Here is an 18,025-nt window from a genome sequence, read left to right on the forward strand (position 1 = left end):
TCCCTAACTCACCTATAGTCGGACATACTATTAATAAACCAACAAATACGATGACACATACCTGATGTTACAGTGATGCAATGTAAATTCATGTACGATTGTGAAAATAAAGAATTAAATTGAGTTAAAACTAATTAACTCGACAACTGTGGCATTCAGTTATATATTATCAGCCAGTTGTTTTATTCTTCGAATCATTTGTACTGTGAAACTTTAATAATAATAATAAGAAGAAGAAGAAGAAGAAGATAAAGAAGAAGAACAACAACAACAACTACAACAACAGAAACAACAACAAGACGAAAAACAAGAGGAAACACAACAAGAACAAGACGAAACAGAATAGTGGTAGTGCTAGTCGTATTAAAATTACTGCGATAAAGCAAACCAATAAATTCGCTTGGGACGAATATCATATATTTGTAAAAGTAATCAGTGAAAAAGCGCTTTATAAATTCTATACGTATATTTATACAGCATTGTGATTCGTGTGTTCAGTAGGAAACATTGGAAACTCATCTAGTGTAACGTAAATAATATTGATGTACTAAGAAAAAATACAAAACAATTCTTGATTTGCATGAAATAAGCATATCCGCGTCTTATGCTCTTCGTTTACTGTTATAACGTGTTTTGAATTTGGAGAATCAACAATATCAACGTTGCATACGTTCTTTGTCAAATTATTTGTGATATGAGGAATGTGCATACTCTTTCCAGATAATTTATATCCCATCTGATTTCTACTTTTATTCAAAGTGGCATGAAGACACCCACACATTTTAAACAAAGACTTTTAACCTCTGGATAATAACTCGAAGATATATACAAGGAAATGGGGGAACTGTAAAATGTTTTATTGAACATGTCTGCGAGTAACTGCTCTTAATGAATTCGCATCATAAATATTTCAACTCCACTACGTGCGTGGTTATGGTAGGGGAGAATTAGAATCATTTATTTTAAATTACCTCTAATGGATATGTTTCTTGATATGTGCCAAAATATACATAAAATAATTTCTCGTCTGTCGTCTAGAGCAGCTCAAAGATCCAAATCCATTTAAAAATTACATTCAGCTCGTAATAATCTAAATATCCAGTCTTCCACAATACAATTTCCAAGATAAAACGAGAATATAAAAACATGTAATGAACGTTTCCCTAGATAACGTGTGTTTGACTAGCCTTGAGAGAGTGAGAAGGCCGGAGAACATTTTGACAGCCCTTCGTATTCAAGACATCGTTCATATTATAACAGCAATCAGTCTGTTAGTATAGCTTGCTACACAGATTAAATTAAAACATTTTATTTCGGTTCTATAAACCTTGTGCATATAGTATACATGTGTACTACATGCAGTTCGCATCAGCAAGTGATACAAGAAAATAAATGTTAATTTAATATCATATGACCAGGTGTGTGATATTTCTGTACTAATGGAGTTTCATTTGCAGTTTACATCCTCCAATAGACAACAATTTAACGACGTAGTGAACAAAACAATCTCTTTCCTGGAAGGCTCTGATGTTGCTGATTTGAGCCAAATGTATAAAAACAAACCATTTGAACTTGCGCTCGCAGGCTACGCCTTGACTTTAGCTGGCAGTAGAAGATCTACAGACGTTATGTATCAGCTTTATGAAACTGCGATCTTCGAAAGTATGAATAATACCTTTTAATTTCATCATATCAAAGCACTGAATAAAGACGGAAAGTAAAGACTTACATTAAATCAATTAGTGTTCTATGTGTTTTTATCTTCTGTGTTACTTTGCTTTCCTCTTTTTCGTATTTGATTTGTTTGTTTTGTATTTTCCAGTTCTATGTTTCCTTTTGCTTTTGTTTCTTTCAGAGCTATATTAAAATGCTATAAAAGTGATACAAAAATAATGTACAATATAAACACACCTGGAAAATGTTAATCTCTCTCTCTTTCCTCTCTCTCTCTCTCTCTCTCTCTCTCTCTCTCTCTCTCTCTCTCTTTTCCAACAACATTTTAACAATTGGTTTAGCTTAATGTAAGTGACGTTTGTTTATTGAATGAAGTTCTTGATATGCTGCTGTGATATTTAGAAGTGTATACATATTGATAATATTTACCTTGATATATATATATATATATATATATATATATATATATATATATATATATATATATATATATATATATATATATATATATATATATATATATATATATATATATATATGTATGTATGTATGTATGTATGTATAGATAGATAGATAGATAGATAGATAGATAGATAGATTCTTTTCAAGATGAAACTATGCATTGGGAACAACAGTCGCAAGCTGAATCTGACACATGGAGTTGGATACCTCCAAATGCAAGGAATATAGAATCCACGGCCTACGTACTGCTATCCTACGCTCTTAAGAAGGACATCGTTAAGGGTCAAAAGATCCTGAAATGGCTCATCTCACAACGTAATCCATCAGGAGGATTCTCTTCCACACAGGTTAGTAGTGGTGACCAAAGCGGAAGCTAATTGGAGCTTTGTAACCGAAAGGGTCTCATGTAGGTATTGTACAGAGAAGACAAAAAACTGTGTAGGTTGGTTATGTACTAGTGAAACTTCATAAATTAGTATGATTTCTGTTGCACAGAAAAAAAAATGAAAACATGTTTGGATCATTGAGTTAGCAATTTAGCCTAGTCAGTATTCACATTTGAGATCTGCGTTTGGACCACGGAACCGATTTTGAAATGTTTTTATTTAATTTCGCATACTGTAATTTATTGTCTTTACTCTATATATCAGATCTTCTAATATGGTTGTCAAGAGTCAATTAAAACTATACAGAAGGTAGATCCAAAAATTGATTGCATAACCGGGTGGAAGGGAAAAGGGTACGTTTGGACGATTGTATTACCGAGTGGAAGGGAAAAGGGTACGTTTGGACGATTGTATTATCGGGTGGAAGGGAAAAGGGTACGTTTGGACGATTGTATTACCGGGTGGAAGGGAAAAGGGTACGTTTGGACGATTGCATAACCGGGTGGAAGGGAAAAGGGTACGTTTGGACGATTGCATAACCGGGTGGAAGGGAAAAGGGTACGTTTGGACGATTGTATTACCGGGTGGAAGGGAAAAGGGTACGTTTGGACGATTGTTAACAGAGTGGCAATAGTAGAGTCACTAGCTCTTTAGGGTGCTGAGGGAGATGACAGTGGCCTTCAAAGTATTATAATAAGTAACTGTTGCAGTAGGTACTATTTTCTTCGATGTAGTTGTTGTATAATTCCACTTTTTACGGGGATGTCGTTGCTGATGTAATGACGGTCATGCTTTTTGGCACGATTGATATACTAATGTAATCATACGTTGTTTGTTCCAAGAACTATTATATTCAAATTATCATACGACATAAATGCGCGTGAATATGGATTATGTTACCAGATTCTCAGTCTGCCAGATGCATTGCTCAATAGGTGTTTTAAATATGATACCTGATTGTGTTTTCTAATTTGGTCAACGAAAGAAAAAAAAAACATATAAACTTTCTTAATCACGAAGCGTGGACAAAAATTAATTAACTACCTATTGTGATGTGCTTACATCCGACCAGATATACAAATGGTCCCGCTTATAATATCTAGAAATCGATAGCATCCCTCTATTCGTTTTCACACTATTCGGTATCTTGATGGAAAATGTATCCTATTTCATTCCGAATTCCAGCAAATGATCTAGTTAGATACGAAATTTATCATTTGTTAATTATCTTTTTCCCCATCTTATTTGATGAAATGAAGATATATTGTATGTATGTAATGATTAAATTCAATCCGAAAGATGGTTTGCAGTGGATATTTAAGTGCTTTTGTAACAATTACGCTGTATTATGACGTGAGATTAGTTTGTTATTTGACGACCTATAGTATAGTTATCGTAATTTATGAAATAATGAAATCTTAAATATTTATGACAATCACAGAACAATTTTTTGAAACAACTGGAAATGAAATCTGTTATTCCTTGTTACATTAATCTGTCTCGGGGACTGATATTTGTACACATTAATAATGGAAGGTGTTACCTTGGTGTTATATTTTAAATACGTTCACTGTCATATAAGGGTCACATATAAACACGAACCTTTAATTTAAAGACGGTAACGTGTTCCATTAAAGACTGTGCCAGTGCACAAACCTTTTTATTTATATTTTCGTCTACATTTTCGTTTACAGTTGATGTCGTAAAATGCAATTTTGGTTTTCTCCTCTCTTTATATATTTCATCTGTGTATGTATCTTAACGCCATTGCAGTCATAATTTTAACAATCGCCTTTCCATTTCTTGCTGAAGTTCAAACGTTTACAGAATGGGTCAAATGACCTCGAAGAGCGTAAAATGTGATATTTCGTCAGAATAAAACTTGATAGCAATTTTTGTACGATGCCCATCTATATTTATCTGTCTATCTACTACACATAGTGAAAATCTTGGGATAGATGGTTTGCCTTGTTTAATTCTAAATTTGAAGCGTTCTTGTTATACCAATAGTTTTATTTCTCATTCATTCTGCCAAACTCTTCACATGTGAGACTTGGTGCACAGGCTGTCGACATCACATTAGCTTCATCTGAACGAATCGCATGTGCCAAGCTGCAGCCGCTAGAACTTTAACCATTTTTGATGAGAGAAGTCTAGCTTTTACGCATGATTAGATAACAATGTGTTGGCATTGTATAGGAAATAATGGCTTTCAATAATTTTATTATCAACTGATGTTGTCTCATGAGCGTATAATGTGGGTCAAATTTGGCTGACGGAAACAGAATTCAACGTAAGTTTATGCGGATTTTGATAAAGATTTCCACATGTTAACATATGTATATCCATTGCAGGACACAGTGGTAGCACTACAGGCCATAGCAGAGTTTTCAGCACTGATTTACTCTCCGAATGTCAACATTTGTATTTCAATATCGGGTCTCAAGGACGAAAAGAACATATTTACCCATGATTTCAACATTAGTGCGTCTAACGCTGAGGTCCTGCAGACCATCGATGTAAGTTTCAGGCTCTAGATCTTTCCTGATAATGATCATAATGAAATGTATTTGTATAATTTGAAAGATTGCTTTAGCCATCCATATATATTTCTCTATTACCAGGCAGGCATTTATTCCCGACGTAAGTAGGCATAATGTTGATCATAATTTTTTTAATTCATTACTTGCCCTGTTTATAAATTAGCATAATATAAGGGCAGAGTGTCAGCTGTTATCATTTTATATTTATGGACATTTTGCCTGGGAATAAACAGTTAATATATATTTAAAGTTAATATTGTATGCATGTTAGTAACTACTGAATAGAGAATTTTATCGTGAGAGAAGAAACAAAATTATTAATTGCATGTGTACATCTAAGTGCAAAATTACGAATCAAAGATGATAGAAACAACACTTTTTAATCGACATCATATTGAAAAGTATGACCTTCACACCAATCTTTTCGCATTTGTCTGAGACATATACAGGTTGCTGTTTCCGCAGATGTTACAAAGTCTTTCACCATTGTCATTTATTCCTTGTTTTCTCGTCAACTGTCCCCGGTCTTTGTTTTCTGAGCGTGTTCGTGCATTCATATCCGGGGGCTCCGAATGGCCGAGTGGTCTAAAGCGATCTCCGTTACGGATCACTGCCACTCACCTCTGTATGCATGGGTTTGAGTCTCCCGATTCAGCCAATGTGGGTATGTAAGAAAGCTTGCCAGTAGCTTCTCGTGGGTCGATGGTTCTTTTCCGGGTTTTTCCGGGGTTCTTCCTCCACCATTAATACTGGTCGCCATGTATAGCCTATCGTGTGCTGCAAAATGGCGTTAAACCCTGCAGCAACAACAACAGCAGCATTTATATCCCAACAGTAAATAGTAATTAATGCATTAGTCTTGTTCAACACATGCGTACATGGTGTCGTAGAAGCAGTCAACATCTTCTTTGGGACATAGCATGTTATATCTTGGCTATGTATGAGTTGAATCTCAGATACATCAATCATTCATTCTTTGGTTTTCATTCTAGAAGTGTGTTGTTCAACTGTTTCGTGGTGAATAGAGCTACTCCTTCTCGATATTGATCATCGTGCCTGCCATCACTTTGAAATTTAATACCTGCCTCCAGTTCTCGGATTAGATTAGAGATTTAGCCTTCACGATTTCTTGATATTTTAGAGAAGTGAAATCAAGAATAGACTTCCATTTTTTGATAAATGACTTAAAAACTTCCCATGCATATAAGAGGGAAACGTAAATTTTCCAACTTTTTTCCTTCTAAATAGGTTATATAATTTACCAAATGATATTCCACTCTGATTTTATTACTGCAAGGTCTCAGACTGGAAAAAAAAAGATAGTGTCTATTGTGAAAAGGGTGAATACAATGCATAAAAAGGAAAACGACGACAATAACCAGTAAACAGTTTTAGATCAATCCTTATGGTTGTTGTAGGAATAATATTGCAAGTTGGAATTCATTTAATTAATTTTATTTCCTTGATATAATGTACATGGTGGATAAGAACGCCATTTATCGCAATGTATCAATGTCCTCCACATTAAAAGTCTTTATATACATCGAAGTACATGAAGCAACACGGTGCATGTAATGATAAAAAATATCACATCATAGTATTGTTGAGATACAAACTATAAACGAATAAGAAAACAGACGCAACTAAAACAGAAAAAGAATTTTTTAACGTTGGCAGTAAAATAGCATCATAGTGATTCTGAACATTTGAGATACATAACTCAAAAGCACCCGTCGAATTTACTAATGTCCATGATATAAATAGTTGAGCTTGCAGCCTGATTGATTCGCTATCAGAGGAAGAATTATAAGCTCCATCATTTAAATTTTTAAAGGTAATAGCATGCAATATTCATAAACTGCTCTGTTGTTGGTCAATGGGACAGTGTTCGAAAATTTATTATAAAGTTCCAAACTGGAAACCAGCATGAATAAGGAGGATCGTATTTTATCTTCACTCCATATCGATATGCTTTTAAACTCACTGCGGGTGTATCTTACCTGGGCTAAAGTATTAATTAGTTCCTATGACCTCTAGTAAAATATAGAGGTGAATTTTCTATATCAGTTGGAATATGGCTTTCTAACACGTCTAAGTACGGGGATTAACAGCATTCTACAAAAGATGCAATTTAGTTTTCAATTTCTCGCGGAAACAAAGAAGGACGAATAATCGCGATCGTGAATAGCAGTGAAATTATTTTGAGGTCTGTCATACGAAAAGTACTTAAATGCTTCCATTACAAAAAGAGAAATAATTTCAACAACATTTTAGAATATATGCACCGTGTACAAATTTCTCTTTTACTGTAAAATTCTCATTCCATATAAAAAAAAAATATTTATTTTTATATAGATTGTCAAGCCTGATGAATTTATGGTCACAATTCGAGTTTAACCTTTTCTACATTAGAAAAGATCAGAATGGTTATTGACGCAGGTCATGATCTAACATATGATCCATACATAATGCTGAGTTATTTCAGTAATAAAACATCAGAAATGAGACGTGTGAGACTTAATGTTACTTGTTAAGTCAAGAATATGAATGAACGAACAGATGTGGTCCCAAAACGGATCCCTGGGAAACATATGCATCAGTAACTTTTATTGCTAAAAATGTATTCTTAATGTAAACGAACTATTTTCTCTCAGAAAGATAGTCCTTGACACAGATGAATAATTTATTTTTATGTCATACGCTAACGCTGTATGTATCATGCCTTTGCACCATACTATATCAGATGCTTTGAAAACATCATGAAGACTACACATTTCTTTGTCATCAAAAGTAGCGGTTTTTTTTTTTTTTGTTTTTTTATTTTTTTTATTTTTGCTGTTGGAAATATTCAAATTAGACAATGAACGCTAGAATGACCGAGTTTGAAACGAGATTTGGTTCTTCAAAGTACGCATATTAGACTCTATGTGATTATGCAAATAATTCAATACATCTGTCGCCATGATATTACCGACGACACAAAATAGAAATATCGATAGATGCTGTCACGGATCAAATATATCACAAGTTCTATTATATGAATAGCAGTGACCATTTTGCTCTTAGATGGACATGAATCGAACAGACTTGATATATTAATTTCAAGAGGATTGGAAGTTTGTAGAAGGCAATATTTTCTTAACATTTTATTACATAATTACTTAGGTCCTGCAGATGCATTAGCATATACGGAATATATAACCTCAATGATATACTTTGCTGAGTAATAACAGCATCCTCTATCACAATTTTAACTTTGTGTTGGAAACAGAAACAGGGTATTAGAAACGTCAAATATTGAATTTAGAAACTGCCAGTACTTGCATTAGCCTCAGGTGTGATTTCAAATTAGTTTTTAACACAATGTTGAGTGTATTATTAAAAGAGTGTATTATTAAAATCATCGATTATACATTTTTGATCTGATATGTAGTTTATTTAAGTGATATATTGACAACAATTCATGTATGGCGTTTGGATTGCGACTCAACATCCGTACAGGACGACCCAGATTAGGATTAATGCACTAAATTTACATAATATGTTGTAAATTAAAAGTAATAATGTATATTATCAATTATTAGCTTCGACCATAACATTAAACCTTTCCCACTAGGCTCAAATGAGCTGAGTAATGTTTTTAAGGCATTGAAAATCAAGTGAATTTTTATAAATTTCTTGTAGAATATACTGGTTAAAATTACGAATGCAATACAATTCAGCTAACGGTATAACCACTACCGCTGATCGTTGAAAAGCAAAGAAGGCAGGGATATTTATCCAATAATACGGCCAACAAGATGTAGTTTGTCGAAAACAAATTCACTTTCACAAAGCAAAATATAGATAGCAGTTGTAATAGGTTATATAGAATATGTTAAGATTAACCAGCTATGAAAAATATATACTACCAATTTTAAATCAAAGGGAAAACAATAGTCCTGAATTATAGAAAAAGTGAAATACAGTTATTAACTAAACTATGTGGGAAAGATAACGTGGTCGCCAGCAAGATGAATAAAATGTTTAAACCACTGTTCATGTTTATGTAATGAAAATGATAAACCTGTATAAACTTAATTACTGAGGCAGCCTATAGTTAATGGAAGATACGTTAAGAGAGAGAGAGCACGGGAGGAAGAGGTCGTGATCAAATTAATAACGTTTTATGATTAATATATAGGTTAAACTGTTCATTACAAAATACTTAAATCAAAGTGTCAACATAGCATGATGATGGTAAAGACAATATCTTTTAACTTGATGATATAATACAGTTTTAAAACTATGCATTCTAACTTAGAATTAGTTTATGCAAGACTTAAATGCCCCAAAAGTAAGACACATGCAACTATTTTGTTTAACTTCCTCTAGATCACAAAACGCATTCAGTGAAAAGCCTAATCTAGGTTTTTTAAAGTCTTGGTCACCAACGGTTTTATTACAATATTTCCGTCAAGTAGGTAAGTGTCTTTAATATGTTTTCATTGTATTCTGCAATTGTTTTAGACACTCTTCCACTTTTTCTTGTGGTTAATTAGAAGTTCCTTTTTCAAATATGTGAACTAATTACTGGAAATGCTTGACCGTTAGTTATTTTTTCCCTGCCATAACTGTGGATGTGGGCTAAGTTATTGTATGGTATGTATTACTAAAACGTTTGATACTGTTGCCAGTGTATATTCTTATTCCTTTTACAAAGTGTCCCTTTTCTTTTCTAATGTCTAAAAACTACCAAAAGCACTTTCCCTCACCTCTAACAAAATGTACAATTGAATAGTGGAACCATTGCATTTTTGAACATGACATGTACTAATTGATTACATGCCAATGCAGGTCTGAATTTTGACTAGTATATCATGTTGTTGCTAATGATCTATTGTGTATAACACGTAATCAGCAATCAGGATCGAGCATGGTCAGGTTCATAAATTTCAACCAATAATTAAGATATAATTTGATTCATTTTGTAATACAGCCACATGGTATTCTTGCCAAGTAATTATTACTTCGAATAACTCCTTGTCCAATGAAATAAGTATGGCAGTAGTTTTTTCAACAAACTATTATCGGTTTGCTCTTTCATTTTTATAGGCATTTCTTGCAATATAATATTATTTACAAATATTGACGTGTTCGATCAAGTTTTCTTGTCTCTCTAGATTTTTAAAACTTTCTTTTAACTTATGAATCGCTACCACTTATTGCAAAAATGTTTTAAAAAATGTAATTATGTTGCAAACTCTCCTTTCAGACCAGTTAAATCTTTTTTTTTTTGCAAGTTACATCATTTTCTAGCATTTGTAAATACCACTTCCACTACACCAAAGATAGTAGTGACTTCAAGATCAATATATATGTTGCAAAATATACAATCTCCAAGAGTAATGTGTCGCAAATTTCAATGAAGATAGCATATTTATCAGTTTTGATTCAAGGGTGCAGAACAAACATAATTGCCAAATGTTTTCACAACAATAAATGTGATTTAATTCCCACTCATTTTGTTTTTAGCATCCTCTGCCTAAATACTTACCTGTGCTAAACCATTCTTTTTCTAGACATGCGACAGGGTATTAGTGTTAGTGGTTGCATTGTTATTGAGGTCTGCAAGTTTTGTACTGAAGTCCTTCATCAGGCTTGGTTTACTTATTGTATTATTTTATTGCATTGTCTTCGTTCCGTCTGTACCTGCTTCATTTGAAATGTAAATTGACATGGATTTCCAGAGAGCATTTTATACATCTCTTTCGAATGCATTCATGTCATTTTGTGTTTCATGTTCTCTTCGATATAGATAACTATAGATGACATTTATGTCCATTAGAGTGTGAACTCCCCTTAGTATGTTACCATTTTTTCGTGAGCTATTTGTATAAATGGAATAAAACATGTATAAAGTATTTAATTTTTCTGAACAATTCTAGTTATCATGTGCTGAAAATATAATTGTCTTCAATCATATTTTTATACTAATGCAACCTCATGCATATATATTGTACATTCAGTCAGCAGTTTTTGCATCTCGAAGTAAAGACGAACCTGGTTTGCTTGTTTTCCAAATTTTTTGTACATTGCATTTAATAAAATAATTATACTGAATTTCTGCAATCAGCTTCTGTCATATAAACTGCCCAATGATACTGCTATTGCCAACCCTGTCATGTCACTATGTGGTCTGTAAGAGGTGAGGTAAAGCTATAATTCCTGAGGTTACATTAGTAGACTCAGTTATGTCAGCACCGGAGACTGCTAATGTACTTGACTTTTCTTCAGAGTCCGACAACGCCGAGTCTACGTAATCTAAAATCAGCAATGCGTAAATATATTAAAGTTCATTATCTAAAATAAACGGCTAGATTTTGGAAACTTTCTGCACGGTTAAAAAATGAAATGACATTTCGACTTTCCGTAAAGGAACTTCTCCTTTGACCAATACATATGACTAAAACATTGTCCTAGCGGGTACCTATACCTTGACCTTGCGAGTACCAATACGTTGTTCTAGAGAGTACCAATACGTTGTTCTAGCTAGTACCAATACGCTGTCCTGGCGAGTACCAATACGTGGTCCTAGCGAGTATTAATACGTTGTCATAGCGAGTACTAATATGTTGTCATAGCGTGTACCACCAATGCGTTTACCTAGCGAGTAGCAATACGTTGTCCTAGCGAGTACTAAGACCGTGTCTAAGCGAGTACTAATACGTTGTCCTAGCGATTACTACTCAGTCCAATCCACAAACATACAAACATCCTGACCAAGTCACTGATAGTACTACCGTTGCCAGCTCCGCTTCGGACTGCTGGTAGATAGCATTTTGAGGCTTGTTTTATGTGAGAAAAGATAGTGTGTTGAGTATTTTTAAGGAGTTTAGATATCATACATATTTGAATAGCTGTTCGAAACATTTTCATGTTTTTTTTAACTTCTTTCTCCTACAGGCTCCATCGGACACGGATATAATCCTTATCAATGCAACAGGAGTCGGAATGGCTCTCGTCGAGGTATACTTCTGACTGCATTTGCGGAAGATGTAGTGACTTTAATATCAGTATAATACTATTGTAACTTCTTAAATATAGACATATGTATAAACTCAAATGATATTTATTTCAGAAAAAATAGAAATAAAGAATTTTAAATAGAAACAATTTATTGCTGTTGGTAAAATTAGTCACCATTAGAGTCTATACATTTTTTTTGTATCCTTTTAAACGTTTTTTATATGCGCAACATCTCAGTGTTTAAGGTATAATCTTATTTTTTACTAAATGTATCTATCCCTCTGCAAACGTTCATGCAACAAAATCAATTTTCGCTCATGGTTGTCTTATACAACGTTATGAAAGTTTACATTTCGGGTAGAAGATACCCAGAGACTTCAAAAGTATTTTTAAAAAAAACCATCATGAACTTAATAATCATGCATATAATATTTTACGTTTCAGGTTGCTGTGTTTTTTAACGTGGAACTTGACATAGGTCAGAAACTTTTCTTTGATCTAACTGCGGGGGTCACAAATGAGATTTCATTGAATGAGTTCATAGTGGAAGCATGTTTCAGGTAATTTCACTCTAAAGTTGATGTTATGTTATATAACAAAAAACAAAAAAGAATTAAGATTTAAAGTGTGCAATAATGGAAGACGAAGAAAAATATTCTGAGTCACAAAATACAATACAACTTATTAGCAAGGGCAAACACTGATTACAATTTTTTCCAATAAAAATATTTATTTTCGTTAGATTATGTTGCACAATGTAAGATGATGGAAAATATAATTATGGTGCCAAGAGCATACATTTATAAGGTGTACATGTAAATGGTGTTATATAGAATCAAGCACTTAATTTATGACATCAAGAATAATAACTTATTTTAGGCAAAATGTTGGTGATCAAATCAACAGCAAAAGAAAGCAAAACAAATCACACACCTTTGGCTCATGACGGTGTTTAAATGCATTCACGTTTGCAAACTTTGCGAATTACAGACATACTTTTTCGCCAGAACGCGTGTAACAGCGAAACGAGTGTAGTTTATTAAGATCAACATTTACTTCGAATATAGAGATGTTTAGCATTCGGCTTCTGGCCTGTCTTCCTCCGTAGACCTTTACATTTATTTCCATCTTTATATGGAATGTACTAAATTTAGTACTGTTGATTCTCCCAAGTCGGGTCATACGACTGTACGCTATTTACACGTATATTTGTCATGATAAATGAGACTATCATATTATGATTTTGTAGCAACGTTCATATTGTCTGGCTCGTGTCCATTATTATTTACTGATTACAGAGGCTGGTATATTGCACGTTGCTTACAATATAAATGCATCGACGTTTAATTGTAAAGCCATGCACTTCATGTATATTAGCCTGACCGTCTGCAAAAAAAGGGTTTTAAGGAATTAAATAATCCTAGGCTAGATAGTAACTTTGCCAGGTAGATACCCTTTTTAAACAGGAAGTTGGTGTACAATTCATAATTGATCGGAGCCAGACTATAGTAGGCAAATTCATGTGTACCATTATTTCTTCCTGTAAATATTCAAAGAAGACATGAATTTGCTATTGGCAACTGAAACGGTGCAATAACTGGTCTATCAAAAGCAAAACTAATATATATTTTATTATGCAGAGGACGGAGTAAAACTGGTAAGGCGGATACATCTCTAAGAAATTTGATTTGTCGTTTATTAACGACTTCAGAATCAGAACAAAATGTATGTTACATTAAAATCTGGTTTACATGTTCCACGTGCTAACTAATACTACACTTTCTGGCTCTGAAACAGTGTCTTGAAGATCATGTAGGAATATCTTCCGAGATAATTAGGATCCAAAGATGTTCCAACCAATCAAATTTGTTTGTCTCATGCACCTATCGGGTTTATTTATTTGAAAACGGGTCGTATTTCCTCCAAGAGATAGAAAGATAACTATTTATTGGGAACTATTTGATACTTAATATTTGTTTTAGTTCATCCTGCGGTCATTTGAACTGAATATCGAACTTGGCATTCTTTTTTCGATCTTGCAGTAAATATCCAAGTGGCTAAACATTTTCACTGAATCACATTTATCGATAACTTTTAAGCATCGCAAAATGTTTTCAATCATAATGTATGTAGTTATTTCATTTTGTTTTCTTACTTTAGGTGGATAGGTCGTGGGGAGGAGAGTGGAATGGCAGTATTGGAGATAGGACTATTATCTGGATTTCAGGCGAAAAAAGACACCATCACTGCTCTTGCTACTATCAAACGCATAGAAGTGAACAGTAGAAAAATTGTCATTTATTTTGACAAGGTCAGTTGTTTAATTTGCTTTTTCTGTTTTTTGTTTGTTTGTATCAAATTGTAAGATGACTTATATTGACGACTCACTGTGAGACCGGTAGAACCGCCAGTAGCCTGCAGTCCAGAAAAAACTGGCCACTAGGAGTAAATGGTAATTCATGAGTAAATGACATTGTATCCTTCTTCACGTTGGGAACTGCATCTGACCCATGACAACAAACAGAGTTCAATAAATGAAACTAATGTCTGCATTTGATAGAATTAACACACAGAGATACAGACTTATAAACGTAAAATGGCATTTTCGGTGCTAATATGGGCATCATTGCATAAGACATTCGTTAAATCCATTCATAAACCCATTCATAAACCTACAAAGATTACTACTACTACTACTATCACTACTATTGCTACTACTGCTACTACTACTACTACTACTAATAATAATAATAATAATAATACAAACTAGTATTATTACTATTATTAAATATTATTATTATTATTATTATTATTATTATTATTATTATTATTATTTCAACAATTTAACAGCTATATTATGGTTACTGCGATGGTTGCCAATGACAAATTCACACTTTTTTTTATTCATTCCCCTCTCCCGATCTAATACCCTCTCAAATTTGAAATCAGGCGTCCTTACTAAAACCCCATTAAATATAGTGAACATCAGCAGATAGCAACCACCTGGAGAACGAATGTATTGCGGACAGACTGAGGGACGAACGAAATACAGGCAGTTTGTATCATTATATATCCTCGATAATAATAATAATAATAATAATAATAATAATTATCACAACAGTAAGGATCAGATCACACCAATAAAATTCATAAACAATGACCTTTCGCTTTCTCTATGGAACGTTCGCATTTTTACCATAATAATGTCCATTTAAGATCAGCATACTTGTTTTTAATTCTTACAAATAGTAATAATTTGTCCTCTTCGTTGAATTATCTACGCTAGTTGTGGGTTGGAACACTTAGCAGACACAACATTATCAAGCGTATCGTGATAAATAAGGAATTTTAATACTTCTTCTGAGCACTTTGTATTTTATTATTTAGTACTACGATGTTTTCGGTAGACATAATATGAATTATCCATGTGTTCAAGGTGGAAAGCACCCTACGGTGCATAGAAGTGAAGATGCAGAGAGCTGATTTGATAGCTGGGTCAAGTCCTGTACCTGCACGGATATATGATTATTACAGCCCAGGTGAATGTTTTTATCAGTCTATAAACATTTTACACGTACCTCATTGCCTTATCCATATGTTTAAGTGTACTTATGTGTCGAAATATATATATATATATATATATATATATATATATATATATATATATATATATATATATATATATATATATATATATATATATAGATAGATAGATAGATAGATAGATAGATAGATAGCTTTCAGTGTAGCTATTTATTTATGTGCCTATCTCTATACAATCTTTATATGTAAGTATGTACATATTGATTTCATATGATTTTCTTACTTCAATGAATTAAGTTTAATGCAATAACGTCTCTACGTTGTGTCTGGTATAAGTGAATAGTAAAACAAAATACAGTTTTAGTAGATAGTTAGACTTTTGAGACCTATCGGTATTGATGTTTGAAAGTTAGATTCCAGCCTTTATAAATGAAGTACAAAACTTTCCTTTTTCTTGATTCCAGACAAGCAAGCAACCGTTTTCTATGAATCAGAGCGCTTGAAAAAGTCCACCATATGCGACATTTGCTCCGGAAACTGTGGGTGTGAAAATTTACCGATTTCATTATTTGGCGCATCTCAAATAATAAAATAAAATCTGCATATTTTCTTTACTAAATTTTATTTCTTCTCCTGAATGGTATACGTTTTCATCGATTGTAACACATATTATATTTCCCAAACAGAAATTGATATCTCTCTACAGTTGTAATAAAATATGTATAAATATTAAATTTCAAAATTGTATTCCACGCATGATTAAAACCAGTCAATACATATTTTACACATTGTATATTTTATCCTGCAAAAACAATATTCAACAAATCATTATGTGAATTATAAAAATTGTTAATGTAATATTTATATATGCACGTTTCCTTTGTTTCCTTAGAATGATCTTTGTTTATTAATTTAAGCCTGTATCAATTGTGTCACTACCATTATTATCAATGGCAGAGTGTCTTTACACTTTGCATCCGAATTAAAATAAAGTCATGTAACAATGGACTATATATTTAGTGGTCAATCCTAAGATGATATTGACGAATCGGACCAAGGTTATACAGGTTGATAGCAAGACACTGACAAATGGGACGTACACACACACACACACACACATGCATACATACATACGTACGTACGTACATGCATGCATACATACACACACACATACATACATACATACATACATACGTACGTACGTACGTACACACACACATTTACACACACATACACACACATACATACATACATACATACATACATACATACATACATACATACATACATACATATATACATACATACATACATACATACATACATACATACATACATACATACATACATAAATACATACATACCAAAATCAAAAGAAATCTGCATGTCTATTTATGTCAGCAGAGTACTATTCGGGAACTGAAGACATTCATAACCAGTAGGTTCAAAATGCAGCCGACCCTTGAGAGACGTACTTAAAATGATATCTTATATGTGTCCGTTGGTTTAAAACTGTGGGTCAATGGCAACATTGTTAGAAGTAGGCACGTACGGAAATTCAGACGATATCTGTGTCTATTGGTTTTATGTGATAATCATATTATAGGCACAAATGTGTTTATGGGAAATATGGCAATGTTAAAATGGTAAAGGACTTCCCGTACGTCCTCGTAACTCGCATGCTAACGTACTGGCTAATGTATGCCCTCCCAGTCTCCAAATCGTGTCACTGCCTTCTAGTAATGTCGAGAGTGCCGATTCATTCTCTACCCACTTCCAATAGTCTATATATCAAACCACACGCAGGGCACTAGTCATAACTGAGTTAATATTCAGCATAACCTACCATATATAGCAAGCCTTCTAACGACATATGAGAAGAGACATTTCTTCATTTTTCACCATACAGTACGTGGACGATACAATACAGTGTCACACAAAACCTGATACTTGTTACTTGCAAATATCAATGAAATCAGTTATTATTATACATTTGTTACAAGTGTAAAAGATTATGCCGTGCCCTAACATGATGCGTAAAATGAAATGAGCAGCACTTTCGGTAATAAATTTTCATCATGTATCATCACGTTTTAAATAACCATCGTAATAGTAATGGCATTACCATGCCGATTCCACACAGGAGTCCCTGCTACTGCTCTGAACCTGGCCATAGCGAGAAACTTTCAGATTCATTGAGATTTTGAAATCTTATGTTATGCTAATTATAAGAACTGCACAATACTTGTAAATCACTTATATGTATCGGCCGCTTTCTAAGAATTCCTGTTATCAATAGTGACCGTTTTTAAAATAAGTGTTTTTTCACTCACTTTATTCATAGACTAAGATATCCATTTCGTATGCAACTCTCTATCTGGTGTGGACATGAAATTAAAGGAATTACTG

General features: G+C 33.3%; 1 protein-coding gene across 1 annotated transcript in view; it reads left to right on the forward strand.

Moving 5' to 3' along the window:
• Positions 1-16,624, forward strand: part of LOC149796717 (CD109 antigen-like) — a 60,051-nt gene extending 43,427 nt beyond the window's left edge. Inside the window, exons 28-35 of the mRNA XM_089960264.1 lie at positions 1,458-1,662; positions 2,284-2,483; positions 4,877-5,041; positions 12,011-12,073; positions 12,518-12,633; positions 14,234-14,384; positions 15,510-15,612; positions 16,081-16,624. Coding sequence (XP_089816390.1) covers positions 1,458-1,662; positions 2,284-2,483; positions 4,877-5,041; positions 12,011-12,073; positions 12,518-12,633; positions 14,234-14,384; positions 15,510-15,612; positions 16,081-16,211 — 1,134 coding nt within the window. The 3' untranslated portion in view covers positions 16,212-16,624. The remainder of the gene's footprint in view (positions 1-1,457; positions 1,663-2,283; positions 2,484-4,876; positions 5,042-12,010; positions 12,074-12,517; positions 12,634-14,233; positions 14,385-15,509; positions 15,613-16,080) is intronic.
• The last annotated feature ends 1,401 nt before the right edge of the window (positions 16,625-18,025 follow it).

The sequence above is a fragment of the Sinohyriopsis cumingii genome, chromosome 6 (genome assembly GCF_028554795.1).
Source record: "Sinohyriopsis cumingii isolate HCF-2022 chromosome 6, ASM2855479v2, whole genome shotgun sequence".
Lineage (NCBI taxonomy): Eukaryota > Metazoa > Mollusca > Bivalvia > Unionida > Unionidae > Sinohyriopsis > Sinohyriopsis cumingii.